Source organism: Thermobia domestica, chromosome 1 (assembly GCF_964235325.1).
Source record: "Thermobia domestica chromosome 1, izTheDome1.hap1.1, whole genome shotgun sequence".
Lineage (NCBI taxonomy): Eukaryota > Metazoa > Arthropoda > Insecta > Zygentoma > Lepismatidae > Thermobia > Thermobia domestica.
In genome coordinates, this window is record NC_137454.1 from 322,440,787 (window position 1) to 322,463,677 (window position 22,891).

The following is a 22,891-nucleotide window of genomic DNA, read 5'->3' on the forward strand; positions in this document are numbered from 1 at the left end:
TCAGTACTTCTAGTAAATGAAATCTTTAGTTTTACATCCCACGCTTCTGCCGGTTAGGCTAAAGGAGACGGTGATGATGAGAAATGAATGAAATGGTGGAATGAAGAAAGAGGGAGGAAACGGGAGAACCCCGAGAAAACCCACGAGCATGGTGTTTGTCCACCACAAAGTCCACACGGCGCGATCTGGGATCGAACCAAGGACCCCAAGCACCGGAGGTGAACGCCCTACCACTGAGCCACCGCGCCCCCACAGTACTTCTTGTGTACCCCTATAAATGTAATAAAGAACTAATGGCCATGTTTTTTTAAATAAAAATATTGAATTAGAACTGGACAATTTACATAAAATTTGGAATCGACAAATGAAAACGGCACGTTTCCAGAACTAATGTTTTCGAGATCTCATTGTTGAAATAATTGGAGATAAACATATAAACTTTTCTTTGAGGAGAAACATATACGCGTGAATCTAGTATTTTAATATCTAGATAATAATTGGAATAGTTATATTTTCGAGTGCTATTTTTTAATATTCGCAATATTGAAATTTTTGAACTTACATTTTTCGCGTGTTTGAAAAAAAAGAGATATCATTACTAGTAAAATTAACCTAATACAAACATATTTATTTTTTCAATTTTTCCGGAAAATCGAAAAAAAAAGTTTTTTTTAAAAAAAAAACAGGTTCAAAATTTCCGGAAATTTGACAACACTAGTTCAGACACACTTGTACTTTGCCCAGCATTAAACTCTGATCTTGGTTCCGACGCAGTTTGCCGCCTGTTCTGTTTTACCAGTCTGCCCAGCCTACGACGTTCGACATCTGTAATGAGGTGGGGGCACCCAACCCCTCGACATTTGGACGTCTTTTTCCCTTGGTTTCGCCACTTGCTGAAGACAATCACCACAACACTCCTCAAACACCTGACAAGTCCTGCAGTTTCCGAAATTCTCGTGCCGAGTGTTTCTGAGCGAGCACTTTCTTCAAAATAATATTAAAATTTATAGAAAAAATTTCGAGACATTCGAGTCGAGTCGAGATTTTTACCAGCTGTCTCGACTCGACTCGAAAATTCGAGTCGAGAAATACGTTTGTCTCGACTCGTCTCGAATTTTACAAAGTGTGTCTCGTATCGTGCGCATCCCTAATATTTTCCCTTGTTTTTAGATGTAGAATCACCTTTGAAGTTTTTTCAGTCTTGTTCTTTTCCACCATATATATACATAGGGTGTTATTGAACTATCCCGACAAACTGTAAGAGATGATTCCTTACATCCAAATGTTCATATAGATCTATGGCAAAAAGTGCATAGTTTCAGAGCTAGGGCTGTCCAAAATCGTGAAAAAGCTAAATTTGATTAGGCCTTATTTCGAATTCCAGAAACTGTGGATGGTGGTTTTTATCTGCATAAAGGAAGACACGCATATATAATACAAAAGTCCATAATTCATCAATTGTCAATAGGTGTAGAGGGTACTCCCGATAGGGTGTAATTCTCAGATACGTTTTCAATAGAGTTTTCAGATATACACTGATTACAAGAAGTGTCCATAGTAGGTAGGATGTAAACCTTGACAAGAATGGACATCCAATGCTTCGGAGGGAAGGTGGAAGTGTTAGGGACAGACAGCTCCATGTTTCTTTGTGTTCGGACTAACGTGTGATGTTATGTATTTCGTCACGGTATATTTCACGTTTTCTTCACTTATAAGCATGAAAGAAAACATCTCAGCATGCGTTTTCCCCAGTATGAGAGACAGTGCTGCTGACGATCCCTAACACTTCCGACATCGCCCCAAAGGATTCCGTGTTCGCTGCTATCAAGGCTTATCATTTGCCTGCTTTGGACCAATCATAAAATCAGAGCATATTTCAAAATTCGATTGATGGCATGTCTGGGAATTTCAGTTTGAAAGGAATAATCTGTACACCCATTGAACATCATTGAAATATGCATTTTTGGATTGCGTATGCGTGATTTCCTTTACGCTGACCACCATCCAAAGTTTCTCGAATTCGAAATAGGGCTTCTTGAAATTTGGTTTTTCGCGATTTTGGACATCCCTAGCTCTGAAACAATGCACTTTTCGCCATAGATCCAAATAAACTTTTTCTCTTGTTTTGTTGTGAGGAATCACCTTTTAAAGTTTGTCGGTATAGTTCATTAACACCCTCGGGTGTTCTAAAGATGGCGCCCACGGATCACAGGGCAATATTCTGCAGGTCAAAATAAAGCAATATATATATATAATTATATACTTTTCGGATGGTCGTCTGTAGACGCGATTTCCACTATGTTGCCACATCGCATTGCAGATAAAGGAGCATACAATTAACCTATTACCAATAGTTACATCGATTCTTTCATTGGCAGTTAAGGTCTATAGCCGTCGATACTAGCACCATCTATTAGCATCGGTACAGAAATAAAACTTGCTAACAGAAGAACAAATATTTACCAAGTTAAACCAAATAGTATCTACCAAAATACGTATTCTAGCTAAATCAATGTAGTTGTATCTAGTAATTAATCCTAAATAAAAAAAAATGTTTAAAAAAGATAGTGACTCAGATCCAAAGACTTGTTAAATTCAAATAATAAACTCTACTTCATTGCTCATACTTATATGTTTTAAGAATACCTCCCTGAATTCTCTGTAAGATCTCAAAATATAGGCCTATACAGGTGTTAAAGTGCGGGGCAACGCGGAGGTACGCCGTCCCTTCACTTCCCGAAAATATCTGTGGTGTCTCCCCACTTTCTAAAATAATTAGAATGGGCAAATCTAGGCTCGGAGGTCGGCGTGACGTCATGCTTCCCCCTACCTTTTCATATTCACTTTTACCCCTGGGCCTATATATAAATTTTAAATATTCCTTCTAAAAAAGGCATAATTACATGATATAGATATTGGAAGTAATTACATTTATTATATAATTAGATCGTAGTAGAAAAAATAAAAATAGAAAACAGTGGGATTTGAACCACGTAGAAATGATCACTTAAAATTGTAAAATAAATGTACAAGAAACATGACTTATCACGCTCGACTACTAAGCCAACTCTAAAATAAGATGTTGTTTCACTATATTCTATATAATCTATACAACTATCTTTAGCTCTTTTATTCATTCATTACTGTCTTTGGTAAACAAAGTACATAAATTACCTTATTCTCAGGCAGTAAAGATTAAATAAAATTTTTGAAGGAAAATTTAAATATATTTTATGTAATAACAGAATATTTGCAATTCCAAAATTAGAAGTGGTGGAATGAATCTGTGAAGTTGAAACACATTTCAAAATTTAGAAAAGTAAATGAATATAATTGAGGCCCATTCCGGAAGAAGAGCACATAGACCGTTTCCGTGAATGGAGAAAAAAGAACCTTAAAGATTTTATCTGAGTATATAACAATAACACACGCTTGCAAACACATATAACAGGTTTTTTAATATAAAAGGCCTATTCGACTAATAAAAAGGTTGTATTAAATGAAAAATATATATTATTTTATCTATTTATAAACATATTTGTATAAAATGTTATGTGCCTTTTTTTCGAAAATCCTGGTTGGTTCAAGAAACAGCATACTATTAATGCATTACATTAATGAATTTATTTGAAATAAATAAAATATAAGCTATTGCACATGGTAATAAATGTGTTATGGATTTAGTCCTGTTCGTACTCAATCAATATACAGTGAATCAGGTCGCTGTCTTCAGCTGACAAAAACTTCATTAAGGATCGAACATCTTTCTGTTTATGTTCGCTCACTCCAACAAAAGGGTACTTTTTGAAAGATAAGAAAATGGGACATATGTTGGCGTGTGCGTGTTAGAACACAGCAGAACGCCTGATAGAGTGTACTTCATCATTACATACTGAATGATGGTATAGTTTGGAGATTTTGGTGTTGGGTTTTAACGAAAGCAAGGGGCAAGAGCTGTGTCCAAATCCTTAATAAAATTTTTATCCGTTGTCAGTTCAAAAGGAGATGGATTCTGTCGACAAGTATTGATGGCTTCTAACCATGGCTTCGATAGTTCTGACCGTAGTCAATCTCCAACATTAAAGGAGATAGACTTAGTTTACATTCACTATTAGTCGTCTGTGATTTGGAAATAAACTCGTCCTTCAAAGTTTTGCGTCTATCATCTTTCTTTTTATGAACTTGATAATGAACTTTACAAGGGTCACTAGGATAGCTAATATGTTTTTAGTCACATTCAGCACAAAAGTCACACTTGTCAGTTTTAGATTTAACAAATCCATACCGAAACTGCTGCTAAAATATTTTAAAGTACTTCACATACGATAGTTTCAATGCTTCATCGGTTTTATCCTTATAGTACCCTCGAAACATTGTGTACAATGTAGTGATGGTAAGATGTGAGTTTTCAAAATATTTCAGCTTTGATTTATGTCCACAATAATGACTTTAATCACTTGGAAACAACTGCAGGTGACTCTCCATCAGTTCTTAGATTATTAGATGTTTATTAATTTGTGTGGACGATTACTATATGTACCTCGTCTTTCTTGGAAATCAGCTCCATCCATATTTTGTATTGAATTACTCGCAAACGTTTCACTGAAATATTAAATAAACTAAGGATAAATTTCTGAAATAGCACAGTAGCCATTCCACCATCCCTAGCAAAATACAACAATGTGTGGAGCTGTGGTTTCTTTTCCTCACGGGTATATTTTGTGCTTTCCGACTTACTCATACACCATGCTAGGAACGAATATTGAAAAGACTTTTCTTTGGAACTATAAAAGGAATCATACAAATTAGACTGAGTTGGAAGGGAATATTTCGCATAGCACTTGTTTTTACAACACTGAGTAACCAAGGAGTTCATTCTTATTCCAGTTGAAGTTTTTTTCACCACAAAACTTTTTAGTTTTTGATTCTTCAAGTTTTAAATTCATGTTACTATAAACTACACGCGTCTTATACACAGGTTTACTTTCAGTATCCATTTTAAATTACTGCTACATTTTTGGGTTAATAATCACATCAAGGATTACATTAATCACATTGCAAGGATTACATTAAAAACCGCTGCTAAAGTCTGAATGTAAGCTGTGCGCCAAAATAGTGGTGCAAAGCCTTACAAAAATAATATTGCCAGGCGGCCAAAAATAAAGATATCGAGATAAAATTTTCACAGCACCTACAGTATAACATGGCAGTTCGTTTTAAATGATTTCCGGAAAAAGGGCACATAGGCTTATGTGCCCTTCTTCCGGAAAAGTCCTCAATTGTTATTTAGATAACTTTATGTTAACTTCTGTCTAAAATATAATTCCCATAAATTGCGAGCTCCTTCAGTAAAAAAAAAAGAGAACATTTATTGCGACGTACTTTTTAAATCATAACTTAAGTACCACGATGTGCAGTTTTACGAGCTGTCGTCTACTTTATGGTATTATTTTATTTCATTTTCTCTTCTTGATATCTAAATCCGTGCAGGTTTACTTTCGACGCACCACTCGAAACAATTGTAGCAGAAACATAATTCTTTCACTAATTTCCTTCTTATTGTACACTAAAATATTTGAAAATATCTCGCTTAACATAGATAAGATTCAAGGAGGCTACCAGAAGTAATCATTGAAAATTAACAATTCTTTTACTATTTGCGTATGAATACGGCTTTCGAATGTATGGCATAAAAACTACAGTGCAAAACCACAAACCAACCTGTGCTAGGTGAGTACTAAAATGCACGAATGCTATCTAACCGAGTCAGGGCAGGGCAAAGATGGTGTGCCAAAGTGGTAACGCGGGAGTGCGTTCGAAAGGAGTAGGCGCATTGGCGATGGTGGGTTTTGGCAATGATATAAGTTTCAATAGCACTTGGCATGGTTTCATTCTAGTAACGCTCGACTTGTAAACATTATATACAACTTCTGTAAACTATGCAGAAATACAACGCCGGTGAAAATAGCAACTAACAGTCACCTTTCTAATGTACTCACTTATTTTATCCTTCCTAATGCACTTGTAATGGTTTTACAGTAGTAATCATACTTGCATATCTAAAATACAGCTGCATTACTTTGTATTTAATTCTGTCGCCTGCAGAAATTTGTTACTTATAAATGTGTCTTTTCATGCAAAGTATTCAAATTTACCTGTAAATCTTCCAAAATGTAGTGCGCCAAAACTAAACCTGCGCCCTTTAATCCATTCTAGAGTGCTATTATCTTGGTGCATGTCCAAATAATTGTACAGATCAATAATATGGCTGCAAACTGTGCAAGCCTTAAAAATATTGTGAAAAACATACACCAGCCAGAGGCGTCATTTAGGGGGCAGGAAGGGGCAATTGCCCTCTTCTGAGATTGAGATTTATATAGATTTTATCAATAGAATAGTAGTAAATCAGTGAAAAACGCGAAATTTTGTTTGTATCAAGAGGTCTTGCCTTCCCCCCAAGCGAATTTTGAAATGATGCTCCTGGCACCAACTCTACAATAATTCTATATAAAGTCCCAATCACGACTGGACGAAACTTGCGAGTCTGTGCAGGGTTGAGCCTGTAGGGAGCAGGCGAAAAGCGACAGCGTATATAAGCGTAACTACTAAAGATGCTTTGGTAACCACAGTAGCTACCCATACTATGACTTAAAAACACTATTCTCTCTACTAAGGCCAAAAGTGTTAGAAATCTATTACCTTTCTCACTGGCCTTCGTGAGAAAGGAAATTTATGTCTTTCTTTAATGTATGTTGCTATAATATCACCTCGTATATCGAGTATATGTCTCCCTTACATAATTAATGTCTTATTAACTGATTTGTTTAAATCAATGTGTATCGAAGCTGTGATCATTTAATTCTTTTAGGAATACATTATTTAAATACTTTTAATTCTCATTTTATCTTCCCACTCGTACTCCCTAAGTTCACTTTGCCAGATGAGCGAGATCCCTTGGTTCAATCCCACCTCGCACCAAGTGAACTTTCTATGGACAAACACCCTGTACAAAGTTATCCTCTTTCCTTCCAATTTCTTACTTCACATTTCGTTCACTATCATCATTGTCATCGCCTCTCTTTACCTCGGAGCAAAATAGTGGGATACTAAACTGAAAAAAATGAAATCCACAGATATGTCATGTTTTATTCTTCTGTATGTAGAATGCACAACAAGCAATTTCATGCTAACGGTTTATTACAAGTTGAATAGTTTTTGTATGTACTAAAGAAAATATAATTTTAAAATCAGTTTACAAAAATGAAAACACTGTTACTAAACGAAACAGGATCGCAGACTCCGGAGGGGCACTCCGTACAATTTTTGTAGTTTTCTAAGCACCCCACAAAAACAAACAAAAATTATGAAACAGAAAATAAAAGAGCTAAAGCAAAAGAAAGAAAACTAAATGATAATCCAACGTAATTCCTAAATGCACAATGGATTCAGTGCACAATGGATTCAAAACCACTTTTGGTTATTTTGGTGATATTTTATACAGTATAACCCGTTAACACGAATTCGCTTAAGGCGAACACTCGGTTAGGACGAACAAAATTTCGGTCCCGGCATCGCTGTACGTTATCTTATAGGAAGTTTTATCGGTTAACACGAATTTCGATTACCATGAATTAAGAACTAATTTTTAGTCCCTTGAGTCAGTAAAGGTTTTCATTTAACACGAACTTTCAATCCTTTGGTATTTTTTTTTCAGATCATGTTTGTTGTTTCAGATTTCACTCCAGATCAGTTTTTGTCATACAGTATTTATACAGACGAAATCTGTCTTGTAAATAAGAGAAAAACCAGAAACAAATATCTTTCGTCTCTTATGAGGTTTTGATTCTGTCTTCCGTCAAGCGCTGAACATGCAGGAGCTTGGCAGACGAGCTTCTGGCGACAGCTCGAGAAAAAACATCTTCTCTCCCCTGTAACTCCAAACTGGTGACAGCAGTCATAAATACCTTTCCGTTACTAGCGGTACCCAACCTGCTAGCGGAGTTATCAATTTTATAACTTGACCTGGATTATCTGCGTGTAAGCTTTTATTAAAAAAAAAAAATATATCTTCGAAGATAGGATAATAATCTTACTGTAGTGTTTTCACTTTTCAGAGGATGGTACCGAGGCCGAAGCTAGTCTCGATCTCGATCTTAACTCGAATTTGAGACCGAGCCGTGCTTTTCGAAATCGAGACGAGGCCGAAACTCTCTGCCTCTTCTCGATACAATTCTGTGGATGGTATCAAGACGGAGAAGAGTCTTGGTCTCGTCTCGATACCATCTCAAGTGTTTTCTATGACACATAATATACTGTAGTGGTATGTATAGTCTGTATACTGTAGTGCATATGTATTGAGAAAATGTGTTCGAATAATAAAATTTTTGTCCCCGGTTAACACGAATTTTTTTAACACAAACTCCTGATTTTTCAGTCCCTTGGAATTCGTGTTAAAGAGGGTTTACTGTAGTTAAGATCTTTGTATGAAGCTGCCTTCATTGCTTGAAAGGTTCATATCCAGATATTATAAATACTTCTTATATTGTAGAAAACTGCTCCTTTTTCCATGTATACAAACTTTGTCATATTCATCGTAGTAAGCCTTTACCAACGAGGAGAATTAGTTTTGTGCATAGAGCCAGTAATTTCATTTTGACATTGTGCTGTCCAGTGGCGGATTAAGGTTTCTGACGCCATTAGGCACTCTGATGTAGGGCGTCCCCTCCCCAACATACACCTACGCACTTATCATAAAACACGAGCACAACTCATGTTTAAAATATATACATACTAGTATACAAAAACTCCGTTCATCACATTACATAAAACAAACATTTATGACGCTTTGAATCTTACAGTGGTTATAGGCTACATCCTTACATGTCATAATTTGGATGGTAACACTATATTTTTATCTTTGAACATCAACAGTTAGTGGAAATTGTAGGATATTTGTTACAGAGTAAAACTCTTCTTCCTGGCTTTAGCGTCTGCAAATAAACTATCAACGAGTTCAAAATCTATCTTTCTTAGCAGTTCGCTTCCAATACACATTTTACCAAGAGCTGAAAGTTTTTTGTGGTACATTCTGGACCGTAAATGATTCTTAACGCGTTTTAACGCAGAAAAAGATCTTTCTTCACTGAAGAGTTTGAAGTTGGCGCAGATATAAACATTCGTAAGCAAATATGTATATTAGAAATGATGGTTTTAAGTTTCCTTGTCCGAAAGAACTTCAATACTTTAGATGGAGTTTTGATGCCTACACTACACGCATTCAAGTGAGCTTTGAAATGAATACATTCATTCCAAAAACTGTCATTTAATGGAGAACCAATGCATTCGCTTTTGCTCGGATGGTTTCACAGTCCATACTATCCAGTTTTGCGAGGAAATTAAATTTTTCATCTATCGTGTTGTGTACCTTTTTCCTTGTGCACAATTCAGAGATGGGGGAATCCACAATTGCGTTAAATGCCTCCATACGAGATCATTCTCTTCCTGTAAACACGTATTCTCCCTCTTTTGTTTCATCAGGAGCATTTTTCCTACTTCCGTCCCTTGTCATGCAGATATTCCTGACATCCACTTATCTTCTTTGCTTCCTCTTCGTATGTATCGAACTCCGTACGAACAATTTGCAAATATGCTTCCAGTCCTGCAATTAGTTATGTTGCTTCACTGACATTAATATCTGTTGCTTGTAGTTTTTTATTGTCTGCATCGAATCGCTCCATGATCTTTGCTCCATGATCTTACACATCAATGCCGACTTTTAACTGTCGTAGTTTTCGCCAGTAATCATCAGCACAATACGAGTTTATGGTTTTTCATTGTCATCTACCGTGTAGGCGGTCGCCAATCTGCACTCACCCTTGGCACCATGCCTGCCAGTAGAGACTAATGTAGAGTTCATATTTGACCTTACTTATATCCTACTATATGAATAGTATTGTTATTTTTAATAGGACGTATAAAATTATAAGTAGCCTATAAGACGTCAGATAACAATGTAAATACGGAAATTGCGATGACATACAAATTAATTTGCAAAATTTTGATGTGGAGGTCTACTGTACGAACAAGTCATAAGTGCATCAGGTTATCATCAGTAATTCACTTTTCTTCAGTAATTTTCTTACCTTCGTTTCTGTAGTAGCATATGAGCCTCAGCATGAGTATCGGTATGACTACTTTCAAAATCTGTTTCACTATTTCGTTTCTAACTTTTTCCCTGTGAGTCCAAACTGTTTTTTTTTTTTTTTTTTTTTTGCCGGTCGTCTCAGTCGAACTTTCGGAATTTTTCAGCCACCGGAGTTACTGCAGAACTGCACGCATTAACCTCATTTGTACCACTGTCATTGATGCTCACGTTGAATTATTGCGGATGTCATCCGGAACTGTATCGTATCATGTGCTGACATGTTTGTTGTCTTATCACTTTCTCTGTCACCATAAAACGTTTCGAGTTTAGGAATTTTCTTCAGTTGCTCTCTTTCGTTTTCCTCCTCTTCTCTGTTTAACTTGCGCCTTTCTGCACCTAATAATTTCATTCTTAAACCACTCATAGTGATTCAATTATCGACACTACGTGTGCATAATAACAACGTAAACATAGAGCTAGATAACATTGTCTCGTTCTTTGTTATGCGAATGTAGGCCTACTTGAAACAAAAGTTGAAGTGCAGTGCTCCATCTACAATCCTTTAAAAAAATCCAAGTCGACAGCGCCCTCTGTTTAGTTTTTTAATCTGCTAGAGAACAGAAAGCAAGAGAATACGATAAGCGTACACAGGTGGGCGCGTCAGCAAATGAAATTGAATCTTTACTGACACCAAACCTGCACAGCGCTTTTAAAAATAAAGTGAAAGTGCAGCATTAGATTAGTGCTTTATTCTAAAATTATAAAATAACCCTATTAAGTGATCTTGTAAACAAAGACCTATTTCTCGATAACTGATTTTTTAAAATATATTTTTCTTGGGCGCCCCTTTACCTGTGCGTTAATCCGCCACTGGTGCTGTCATTTTGGACACATTTCTTATTAATTTGGTAAACATTTGCTCATTAAAACAAGTGATCAAAAGTCGTTGCAGTTTATGTCTACAAAAAATGTAAAAATTTTTATACTCTGTATATTCTAAAATCGAAGAAAATGAGGTAGATTAAAATTGTAACGTTTTGTATATTTGTGCCATCACAGGATTTGACTTAAAAACAATTTTGAACCGTGAGTTAATAAAATAACTCTTTTAATATTACACAAAAAGCCGTTACATATAATATTGAAGATGTTAATAATCGAGATATTAATCCTTACAGTTCATACTAACAAACCTAAGCGAGGGGCTTGGCTTGAGTAGCATAATACATATATGAAAAAGCGGACAGATATTCAGACATTGAGATATGTCGTTGCATCGATTAGCATGGTCAGTTAAGATAGCACTATTGTTGTGCTTACTGGTAAGTTTCATTTATTCTCTATTTAATTTATAGGATTATGTAAAGAGATTTTGTTAAGGACTTCTGAATTCAGTTTGAATGGACTAGAATCACTGCCTGTTGCTATGTCGATGTAATTTTTTTTCACAACACGCGCTAAGAAGACTATGTATAAGACAAAAAATATGGTGTATTATGTTCCGTATTGCTAAGTTTCTAATTAAACGAATATTTATTTATTTTATTGTTTGCCACAAATTTAAAGAAGAAACTAGGGTGGATCGGCGTCGGAAAGTGGAGCTCGCATCTCCCAGTTCTTCGGAACTGCAGTCAGCCATTGGTCCTCCAGGTTGGAGGTTGGGTAGGGCTGATTACCCTGCCAGTAAAACTCATCGCTCGATAGTAGCAACGCAAGCCTCGGATGAAGCCCGCTAGATTTTTGGATTTCGTACCACTGCTCTTTCCTGGATATGACTGGATTATTTGGATGATGCTCGGACCTGGGATCATGAGACGGCGGAGTGAAACGTGTGCGCAACCAGCGGGACCGGATGAAGTGATGCTCTGAAAGGGAACACTGGGAGTCTGCGACACAGGGATCTCCAATGGAACATGGATCTCTCCCCTAACACGGTGGGACGTGGGTCTTCTCAAGAGTACCCATCATTCGGCGGTGCATGTGGCCCTGGCCCCTTGTCAAGCATGACTTGGGATGACGGCTTAGCTTGCTGACAAGGGTTATGCAGGTAAGACCTGCCAGCCTCGTTGGCCGCTATGGAACTCAGACGGGGAAGTGGAGAAGATTTTGGACTTATGGCTTTGCATCACCCTACTTCGTCCGCAATTCCTAACCAAAGAAAAGTAGATGAGAATAAAATCATCCCTTGTTATCTAACAAATTAAAGGCAAACGTACAGAGACAGCTGGTTCTTTAGTAAACCTGTCGCCGTTGGTTTTGTATCGCCAACTCTGTCACATCGCCACGGGCTCTTTCCGGGATGGCCATATTAAGAAATTACGTAATGGCACTGTACTTGTCCATACTATCAGTGACAAACAGTCGCGGCTGCTACTGAAATGTGAGTCCATCGGTACCGTTCCTGTCCTGGTTGAAGCTCATAACCAGCTCAATTCTAGCAAGGATGTGATCACCTGCCGCGAATTGCAGGATGTGCCTATTGATGGAATCTGTGCAGAGCTCCGCGACTTGCATGTTACAGGAGTCCAACGGATCCACGTTACCAAGAATAGGAAACTATAGGCGACACATTCATATATCGTCACGTTTGACCTGCCAACCTTACCTCCTGCTTTGAAGGTTGGCTACCTCCAGTTGAAAGTCAGACCATACATTTCTTTGCCGCTCCGATACTTCAACTGTCAAGGATTTGGCCATTCTGCGCCTTGTAATAGGACGGCCACTTGTGGGAACTGTGGTGGCCCTCCACATAGTCCTGCTCCATGCACGATGGATCTGAAATGTGTCACTGTAGTGGTGTCCATCCTGCTTGGTCCAAATATTGTTCCAAGTTCAGAGAGAGAAGGTGATTAAGGACCTTATCGTGACTGAGAAGATATCTGCAGCCGAGGCCCGCCGTAGAGCTGCGGCTAAGGTACCTTTCAAAACCAGTTTATCTTCCTTGGTGAAATCCATGAACTCTGTAGGAACTCAGGCAACATATGCATCCACGCAGACAAGCCTTGTTCCAGCTTCTACTGGCTGTTGCACTTGTGGTGCCGTTTCAACGTCTCGTGCGACTCCATTGACTCCTGCTGCCTTTACTGTTTCTGAGCCTCGGTCGCCCGCCAGTGCTACAGCCTTGCAGTCCTCTTGTAAAGCTACTTCTGTTCGCTCACTCCGTGACCAGTTTCTTTAATCTTCTATTCCTCGCACACCTAGCAAGCCTCCGAAGAAAGAGCGACAGAAAAAGACGGTGATCCCAACTTCCCATTCAGCATCTTCTGACCACGCTGGCAAGTCTAAGTCCTCCCGTAAGTCCTCTTTGAGCCCTCCCGATGCAAAGAAGATTAAGCAGAAACCACGCAGTCCTTCTGCGAGTGGTGTTTCGTCTATGGAGGGGGTGGAGGATGACGATCCAGATGCATTTCAACTTGTGCCTGGTCGTAAGGGGAAGCTTGCATCGAAACTGTTTGTTATATATTTCGCTGTTTGTTAACTTATGGCTTACCCAGTTTAATCTCAATAGATATTGCTCTCACCACGCGGAACTTCGTCAACTCCTGTCAATGTTGGATCCAGTGATCTGTCTCCAAGAGACGCACTTCACGCCTACAACCACCTGTTTAGTCGCCGGATACACGCTATATCGTCACAAGATCACGGATGGTCGTAAGTCGTCGCTATTGGAGTATCTGACTGCTACCATTCCTCGATGCTACATGTCACGAGTCCTCTTCAGATCGTTGCTGTCCGTATCTCACTGCACCAGCCTATCACCATTGCTGTGCGTACATCCCCCGCACCGATGCCTTTACTGCAGCCGTTCTGGAACATGTATTTCACTAGCTTCCCGTCCCTATTGCCTTCGTGGGTGACTTCAACTCTTATCATGCCATATGGGGCTCTTATCGGACTGAACCTCGTGGTCACGAGATTGTAGCTTTTCTGGCCCAGCTGAACCTGATTCTGTTGAACGATGGCAGTCCCACACACTTCACTACTACTACTGGGACCTTTTCTCATCTGGATTTGTTCTTATGCAGCCCAGCTCTGGGAGCTCAACTTCTATGGCGTGTACATTCTGATCTTTGTAGCAGCGATTATTTTCCACTGGTATTTACAGGGTTTCAGCTCCCCCCAGCTGCACCGTCGTCAAGATTCAATCTGCGCCTAGGCGACTGGGCACGGTTCTCTGCCAGCTTTGACTTCACGCCAGATCTGCATCAGACCGTCGAGGTAGTGTGCGGCTTTTCAGCGGAGTATCTTGTTGGCAGCAGTAGCGGTCATCCCCGCCCACCATGGCTTCGGTCGCAAACGCGTCGTTTCTTGGTGGTCTGCATAGATTTGCCAGGCTATCCGTGCACGTCGACGAGCCTTGCGTGCTTTTCGTTGTGATCCTAGTGATGCTAAGGTAAAACACTTTCGCTGCATCCGTGCCCGAGCTACATTTGTCATTAAACAGGCCAAACGAAGCAGCTGACGCGTGTATGTGTCTTCACTTTCTGCCCAGAGTTCAATCTCTGAAGTATGGGCTAAGTTTTGTCGTCTACAAGGGCACTCTCCTTCTAGTGGGATTTCTGCTTTGGTTATTAATGGACTCCTGGTCACCAAGATATTATCTTTTCCGAATTGGGTCAACATTTGGCCGATGTTTCCAACTTTGTGAATTATCCAGCGGCATTCCTGCCCATCAAACATCGTGACGAGCATACGCCTCTTGTCTTCCGCTCTGCTAAGATCGAGAGCACAATACCCCGCTTACTGCTGCGGAGTTACCTGCTGTTCTACGCTCCATGAAGGACACTGCACCAGGTCCGGATCATATACCTTATGCCATGCTTCGGCATCTCCCGCCTGAAAGTCACGGCCATCTTCTAAATCTCTTCAACCGGCACTGGCTGGAGGACAGTTTTCCTGGTGCTTGGCTTGAGGCTTACATTCTTCCGATTGTAAAACCTGACAAGCTTGCAACGTCTCCTGCAAACTACCTACCCATCGCCCTTACCACCTGCCTTTTTTTTCGCCCTTACCACCTGCCTTTGCAAAGTTTTGGAAAACATGGTCAACAACTGTCTTGTTTGGTTCCTTGAGCATAACGACTTTCTTTCCAACTTACAGTGTGGCTTCCGACGCTATCGCTCCATGGCAGATCATCTTGTTCACCTGGAGACTGTGATCCAGGACGCCTGTCGCTACCGTGAACACGTGGCTATCATTTTTGATTTCGAGAAGGCTTATGACACTACTTGGCGCTATGGAATCCTGAGCCAACTGCATATTTGGGGCCTCCGTGGCCATATGGCTGCTTTTCTCCAAAACTTTCTTCGCAAGCGTTCCTTCCGAGTGAAGATTGGATCCACCCTTTTTACGCTGTTTCGACAGGAGATTGGAGTTCCGCAAGGCAGTGGGCTCAATGTAACGTTGTTTGCTGTGGCTCTGAATAGTGTGCTGCACGAACGTACACCTTTTATTCGTGGTTTGCTCTACGTGGATGACTTCACGATCTACTGCCGGTCCCATGATCTTCGCACAATTGCAAGCCAATTACAACTGACGCTCAACCGCCTGCATCAGTGGTCTCTTCGCTCTGGCTTCAAGTTCTCCTCTGCCAAAACCAACTGTGTGCACTTCTGTCGTCTCCGAAACTGTGCTTTTGATCCAGATCTTTCGTTGGGATCTGATCGTCTCCAGTATGTTGAGTGTATTCCTGGACCTCCAGTTTGATTACCGTCTTACTTGGAATCAGCATGTTCGCGCCTTGAAGTATAGCTGTCTCCGCTCCATAAACTTGTTGCCCCTAATTTCTAATACCACCTGGGGTGCTGAACGTGTTGTGCTGCTTCGCCTTTACAGTAGTCTCATTCGATCGAAGATTGACTACGGCTGTGTGGCTTATAGTTCTGCTCGTCGCAACGTACTACGCCACCTGGACATCGTTCATTATCTGCGTCTGCGAATTACACTGAGGCATTTCGTACGAGCCCCATCCTTAGCCAGTATATCGAAGCTCACGAGCCGTCTCTGTTTTCACCGTCGCCAAGTCCTGCATCTAAAATATCTACTTCATCTGAAGGCCATCCCTGATCATCCCTCTGGGTTTACGTTGGAAGCTGGTCCTCTCCTTCAAGGTTATCAGGCACAGCCTACAGTCACCAGGCCTTTTGGAATCCGTGCCTTGGAGCTTCTGGCAGATCTTGGTGTCGAACTACCTCCACTTGCTGTTTTGGGTTTCCAGCCAATTCCACCCTGGCAACTGCTTTCACCGACGATCAATTTCTCTTTGGTGCAGTTCAAGAAGGCCATTACTAGTACCAGAAGTGTCCTCAGGAATTTCTCTCTCTCATGGCCTCCTATCCGGGCTACCGCTTCATCTTTGCCGATGGCTCCCAGCAGGATGACTCTGTCGGCTGTGTTTTTGTTCTGGTAGTCCACTGTTCCCGAGTTCAGCTTTATCCCTTCTGCATCGACTACACCGCAGAATTGGTAACCATTTTAGAAGCTCTTCAACATGTTCGTCGCCGCCAGCTTCGCACTATTGTGATCTACTCTGATTCCAGCAGTGTCCTTTATAGCATTGCCGATGTCTCGTTTCCGCATCCACTTGTCCAGCAAGTACTACTTCAGTGCCATCGCCTACTTACTGAGGGCTATGATCTTCGGTTTTGTTGGTGCCTGGCCATGTTGGCATTAATGGAAATGAGCTGACCGACGACGCTGCTACGAAGGAGGCTGCTCTTCATGGTCGTCGTTGCCGCCTCCCTGTTCCTAGCACTGAGATTCTTCAGGTATTTTCTCGTCTTCTGCATGAGCGCTGGCAGTCATCATGGGATCAGCAGATCAACAACAAACTCCATGCTGTGAACCTCCGTCTTGTTGTCTGGTCGTCGAGCTCCCTCCCTTCACGATTGGCTCGTCTTCGGATGGGTCATAGTCATTTGACACTCGGATACCTTCTACAGAGAACTCGTTCTCCTGGCTGTCACATCTGTGGTCAACACTTGACTATTCGTCATCTTGTGGACTGCGTGCCTCGTGCGCCTGTGTGTGCTCAGTTTGGCCTGGCTGCTGACCTCCGAACTCTGCTCAGTGATGATCGTGCCATCGTCTTGAAGATGTTCCGATTTCTGTGACATCAGCAAGTTTTATCCGCCATTTGACTTTTCTGTTTGCCTCTGTGGCTGTGCAGTGTTCTGTTATGTGGATGCACCGCTTTTAACGTTTCATGCATTATTTATTATTTTATCTTGTGCTTTTCCTTTTCTGCAGTCAGCCTGGTGCTCTGCGTGACTGTTTAATGTATTCCTTATGACCTCCTCTATGGACAGTACGTTCTTTTAGCTGTGTGTTTTTGTGTCTCTTTGCGTTTACTGTGTGTCCTCCTACCTAGTGATGGGTGCTAAAAGACCTTCGTTGTCCGCGCACCCACCCCAACCTTTTCAATTCGATTCAATTCAAACTAGGGTGGAAAAGACTATTCAGTAATGAAGTGCAAATCAAAATTCAGGTTAGAAAGAGTTTATCTTTTCCCGTTGATCACTTTGTAAAGCTAAGTGAGGTAAGGGACGTGTGACTCAACACAAAAATGCAAAGATGGGTTTCTTGACAGTTTGACCCAGTTGCAGATATATATATAACCTCAAACACCAAGAGAGGGTGCTGATTAGCATTAAGTGACAAAATCGGTACAGTCATTTAAAAAGACTAGTAGTGCGAAGGCCGGTAGCCAGCACAGAAGTGTAGGGGGGCCAATGGAAGTTAGGGATGTCCCGACCCAACCATATTATACTTCATCACCATATCATAGTTCATTTGGAAGCCTACCGTGAAAATTTTTGGGGGGCCCGGTTCACCCTAGCCCCCCGTGGATACGGGCCTGCTAGTACGCAAGACAAGACGAGCACAAGGGAAGGCACACCAATTGGAGTGTCAGCAGTTGTTAGCAAGAACTCAAAATGAGTACCATGTAGGTCGATAAAACACTGTGAAAACTATCAGTCTGTCGAATTCTTCACAAAAAACATTAGCATACATACAAGATCCAAATGTTGCAACACTTCGGTGATGATGACTAACCACCGCCTATAATTTTGTAAGTTGTTACAAAACCAATGAAGCATGACTTTACATCAACTGTTTTTCTCAGTAACTAATCGTTGATTTAGTTAATGGATAGACTAAGAAACCAAACTGGAGTTATTAGAGTGATTCAAATCCTTATAGGATTATCATTCGAAAGTGCAGAGATATTATAAAATCATGGAATGGTGCGAAATTTTTAAGACTTTTTTTCATTGAAAGTACTCTTACCACAGATTGTTACACACAGTTTATTTAGGAAAACGTGTTTCCAAACATGTCCAATGAAGCTTTCCTACTACTTTTTTCAGAACAATGTCCCTCCTAGTTAAGGGTTCGTTAATAATTAGGTGCCAACTTTCCTGGTGCATGGATTGGTTGCTGTGGTTTCGTTGAGTGGTCACCGCGTTCTCCAGACCTAGCACCGATGAATTTGTAAGATACAATTCGCACGTTTATATATTCTAAACCAATAATAAGAAATGATAGTACTGTAAAATAAGGTCCCACGAGTTGACGCTGAAATCTGATTACCACATAGCACATCTGATAGAGCATCATGAGAAAAAAATGAAAATGAGCAAAATTTAAGGTGCTATGGTTCAGAAGGATGGGACCTATAGGGCTTTAACATTTGAATATCCTAAAATTATATCATGGAAGTATATGCATGGAAATAATGTCTGGTGAAGGATATGTTAGATATCCGAAACCATAATGCATCATATTTTAAAATACAATGCATTTTAAGTAAATATTTTGAAAACCGTTAAAGCAATCAACAGTTTGCTTGCTTTCCCTCTTGCAATCAACGGTTGCATTGGTGTTTGTACAATGGAGAAGAGAGAAAAAACATTGTTACTGCGAGAATAATACTGTATATAGTTTTCGATGGACTGTCGTCTACCTTGACGTGGGCGGTGCCTCTGTTACAGATGCATGAACTATTCCTAGTTGAAAAGCTTATAGGACACAGATTCTAACGAGGTAACGTTTGCCCCTCCCTTGTCCAACCCGTAAAAGAAGAAGAAGAAAATTTAAAACGTCAGAAAAAGTACATTTTTTGGAAATTTGTGGAGATAGGCACCACGGTTATTTTGTCATACGCACGAGGAAGAAGTTATCTCGTTGGAATCTATGTCCCATATGTTTTCCAACGAAGTATGAGTTATATCTCAGTGAGAATTGGGGAAGTCGCTAAGGCTGCCAACGTCCTGGTAGACCAAAATATAGCGAAAAATATTACAGGTGAGTCTCGTAGGATACACGTTCGGAATTTTTTTTCTCACTTCGTATTGAACTTTCGCTCTTCATTTTTTTTTTTACATAATTGTACTAAATGTCTGGCGTGCACGTGAGAATTTTTTCCTCCGTATTACAAGTAACAGTGTTTCCAGCCTCTCACAAATTTCCAAAAAAGAAAATTTCTCATTTTTAAATATCGTCTACGGTTGTGGTACGGGGACACAAAAGTTTGCTCATTATAATTTGTGTTCTATAAGCTTTACAATGATTTATGGTTAATGTCCCAGTGACAATTTATAAGGGGTCCTAGGGCCACCAACTTAAAGGTACACGATTTTCTTGAAATCCCTGTCGATCCTGTTTTAATTAGCCTTAAGAAAAGCTTAGAATTAAAGCAATGCTAGCAAAACTCTGGGGTCTAGGAAAAATAATATAAAATAAACAGATTCCCGTATCATTTGGCTAAAATATAAATTAGAAATGAAGATCTGGGTGAAATCATATTATTTTGTTTTTGTCATAATTATGAAGGTTCAATTCCTGGTCTTCGAAACTAGAATTACTTCTAGCTTACAGTCATTACGGATTCAGTAATTAATAAAAAAGAGGTCATATGTACTTATATAAAACATGCTTATGCAATCTGTAGGAGAAACTTAATACTTAAATAATGGTAATTATTATTATTACCAGTGGCGTATTTAGGGGGGGCTTCCGGGCTTAAGCCCCCCCGAAATCTTACTTACTATAGTAAAGTATATGAAATATCTTGCAGAATTTTCACATATTCAGGCAAAGCCCCCCCCGAAAGTTAGCAAAGCCCTCCCCGAAACAAAATCGTAAATACGCCACTGATTATTACTATTCTTTGCTAATGAGTTTTATATATACTTAGCAGTTTAGCAACCGTTTGCTCGCATACAAAATTCATAGGTATTATGTTTAAGTTTAGTATTTTTCTTTTGAAATACTCTAGAAACAATATGAAAAGGAAAAACTGGCAACAAGAAAACTCACCCTCACCGACTTTCCTTCGACCAGCCATGAATAACTCCCATATTGAGTTTGATGACAACCTCCATCACCCAGTGTGTGCGTCGCCATTGGATAGCAATTGTAAATGAGGATAGTGGTTGGGTTTTCTTGGGATTCTCCCTTTCCTCACAGTTTATTTATTTTTCCATTGCCATCCATCTTATAATCACTATCTTCCTGAGCATTGACGTATAATCATGGAATGTTAAAAAAAAAATATTAGGACCAACTTTGAAACCAGATTTTGGAAGATTAGTTAATATCATCTTAGTTGCAGTCCTATTACGTGACCTTTGAGAGATGCTCTTAATTTACCTTTGTACGGAATCTTACCATTTTTAAAAAAATCTAAACTTTTCAGACTAGAAAAATGGTTCTTTTTGTTAGACTTGTAAATTTTTTAACTAAATAAGAATTTTTGGATAAGAAGGTTTTCGGTGATCGAAAAAGATACCAAACAAAAATTCAAATACGTTTTTCTTCATAGAACCAACGTGGTGGTGAATCAGATAGTATAAGTGGGTGAAATCACCCAAACAGGTAAATAGAAAAGGCAAGTTGGATAAAGGATAAATTTTTGTTCAAGAAGTAAAATTTTTATTAGTGCTTCATTGTTACTCTCAGGTGCTGCTGGAAGGATATTTTGCAATTGAGATCACCATAAATATAAAAGAAGAAGTTATAAAGTTAAAAAAGAAATTGAATGAGCATTTTTGTAATATTTGCACTCGTCCACATGTTTTGTGTCCAACCAGTGAGGTAAGGTTTCATAAATTATTTTATAAGAGTAATTTATTCTATTAATAATGTAAATGTCAGTTTCTCTATGATAGATAATTAAAAATACGTTTAAGAAAAATAGCAACCCGTATTCCATTTCGTGTGGTACCTGGATTTAACTCCAGGCGTGAATAAATGTGATACAGATTCGATTTTAGTTAGGCGATAGCATTTTGTGCTCATCGTAAATTCAAATCCTGCCTTTTAGTTGTCCACTTATAACGCGCAATTCTTCTGAAATTACTAATTGTGTACAGTGAAACCTGTCAACTTGGCCACCTCTCTAAGTTGGCCACCTGCTTATCTTGGCCTAGTTCTTCTTGAACCTGCATTTTCCTATAAGATATTCATTACTTACTACTCTATACGTTGGCCACCTGTCAACGTGCAATCTCAATTGTCAACTATTGGCACCTGTCTGTCTAGGAAGCTGGCCACACTGAAACAATGTTTATTCTATGATGATAATGATAAATTTATCTGCGTATCATGGCCAAGCAAAATACCGCTTTATTATTTTTCTTAACTCTTTCGAATTCCCATATGAGAGGCAGATGTTCTGTATTTGTAACTGGAGAAAAGAAACAAGGATTCCCGCGATTTGCTCTTGGAGGTGAACGGCGAGAAGACTACTTTGATAAAAGGGTGGTGAAGGAAGATGTGAATAAGAAAAAGCACTTACAGTAATTCAGGAAATGGTTGTACGTATTTGTTTACCCTGACTGTTTTGGTAAAACCATTAGCTATATTGGCTCCTTTCATCAGTGGGGAGCTTTAGTAATTCCGGAAAATGCTCAAGGTTAAAACTAACCATCTCAATTGTTAACTATTGGCACCTGTCGGCTTGTCAAAAGATAGTGGAGTATTTGAGATATGAATTCCCTCAAGATTTTTTCAAAATATCTTTTGCTCCGAGGGAAACACTTCTAGCTCATTAAAAAGAGGTAGTTAACTACAACATTAAAATGTGCATATCTGCCAAAAAGAATAAAACAAATACGTCTAGAATGAACCACCAGTCAGTAACAACTGAAAACAAGTCATATAAATTACATATGAATTTCTCAATTTATAACGTAGCTCTTCTTGTTTTCAATCTGAATAACTCATTGTGCTATAATATCAATTTCAATAAAGTGCGGAAAAATAAACAAAACATACTGCGTTTTTTCTGTCGAATAAAAAAAAATATCCCGAAGTAAATTTCAAAACAATATTACGAACTTCCCATATTTTGTTCTTACGATGTTAGGCATATATATATAAACGAGTCAGATTCCAAAGGCGTGTAGCCACGGATGAAAGGGGGCCCTGTTTATCCAAACTATTTCCAACTCCAAAATGAGGTTCGTCTCGTATGTGTTTAATAAACTTATTTAATAGTTAAAACAAATGAGGGACGTTTATAATAAAATATGAAAATTAAAAAAAATCAAACATCATCAATACAGTTTCTGTACCTAATGAAAACAACTAAAGTTAATCATATGCTTTATATTCTCATTTCCCTAACTGGGAGCACATCGTATGAACTCACTACTAGATTATTGTATAATAATATCTGAGTTGATATTTTTTCAAGTTTTTTTCTTTACTATTTTAACCAATATTATTACAAAGTCAGATAAA

At 39.2% G+C, this 22,891-nt stretch overlaps 1 protein-coding gene across 2 annotated transcripts in view; it reads left to right on the forward strand.

Annotated features, from left to right (window-relative positions):
• Nucleotides 1–22,891, forward strand: part of LOC145667947 (venom allergen 5-like) — a 148,748-nt gene that overhangs the window by 16,471 nt on the left and 109,386 nt on the right. For both annotated transcript variants that reach the window (XM_081735374.1, XM_081735380.1), the window contains exons 2-3: nucleotides 11,323–11,466; nucleotides 21,107–21,241. In XM_081735374.1, the coding sequence (XP_081591500.1) occupies nucleotides 11,410–11,466; nucleotides 21,107–21,241 (192 nt within the window). In that variant the 5' untranslated portion in view covers nucleotides 11,323–11,409. The remainder of the gene's footprint in view (nucleotides 1–11,322; nucleotides 11,467–21,106; nucleotides 21,242–22,891) is intronic.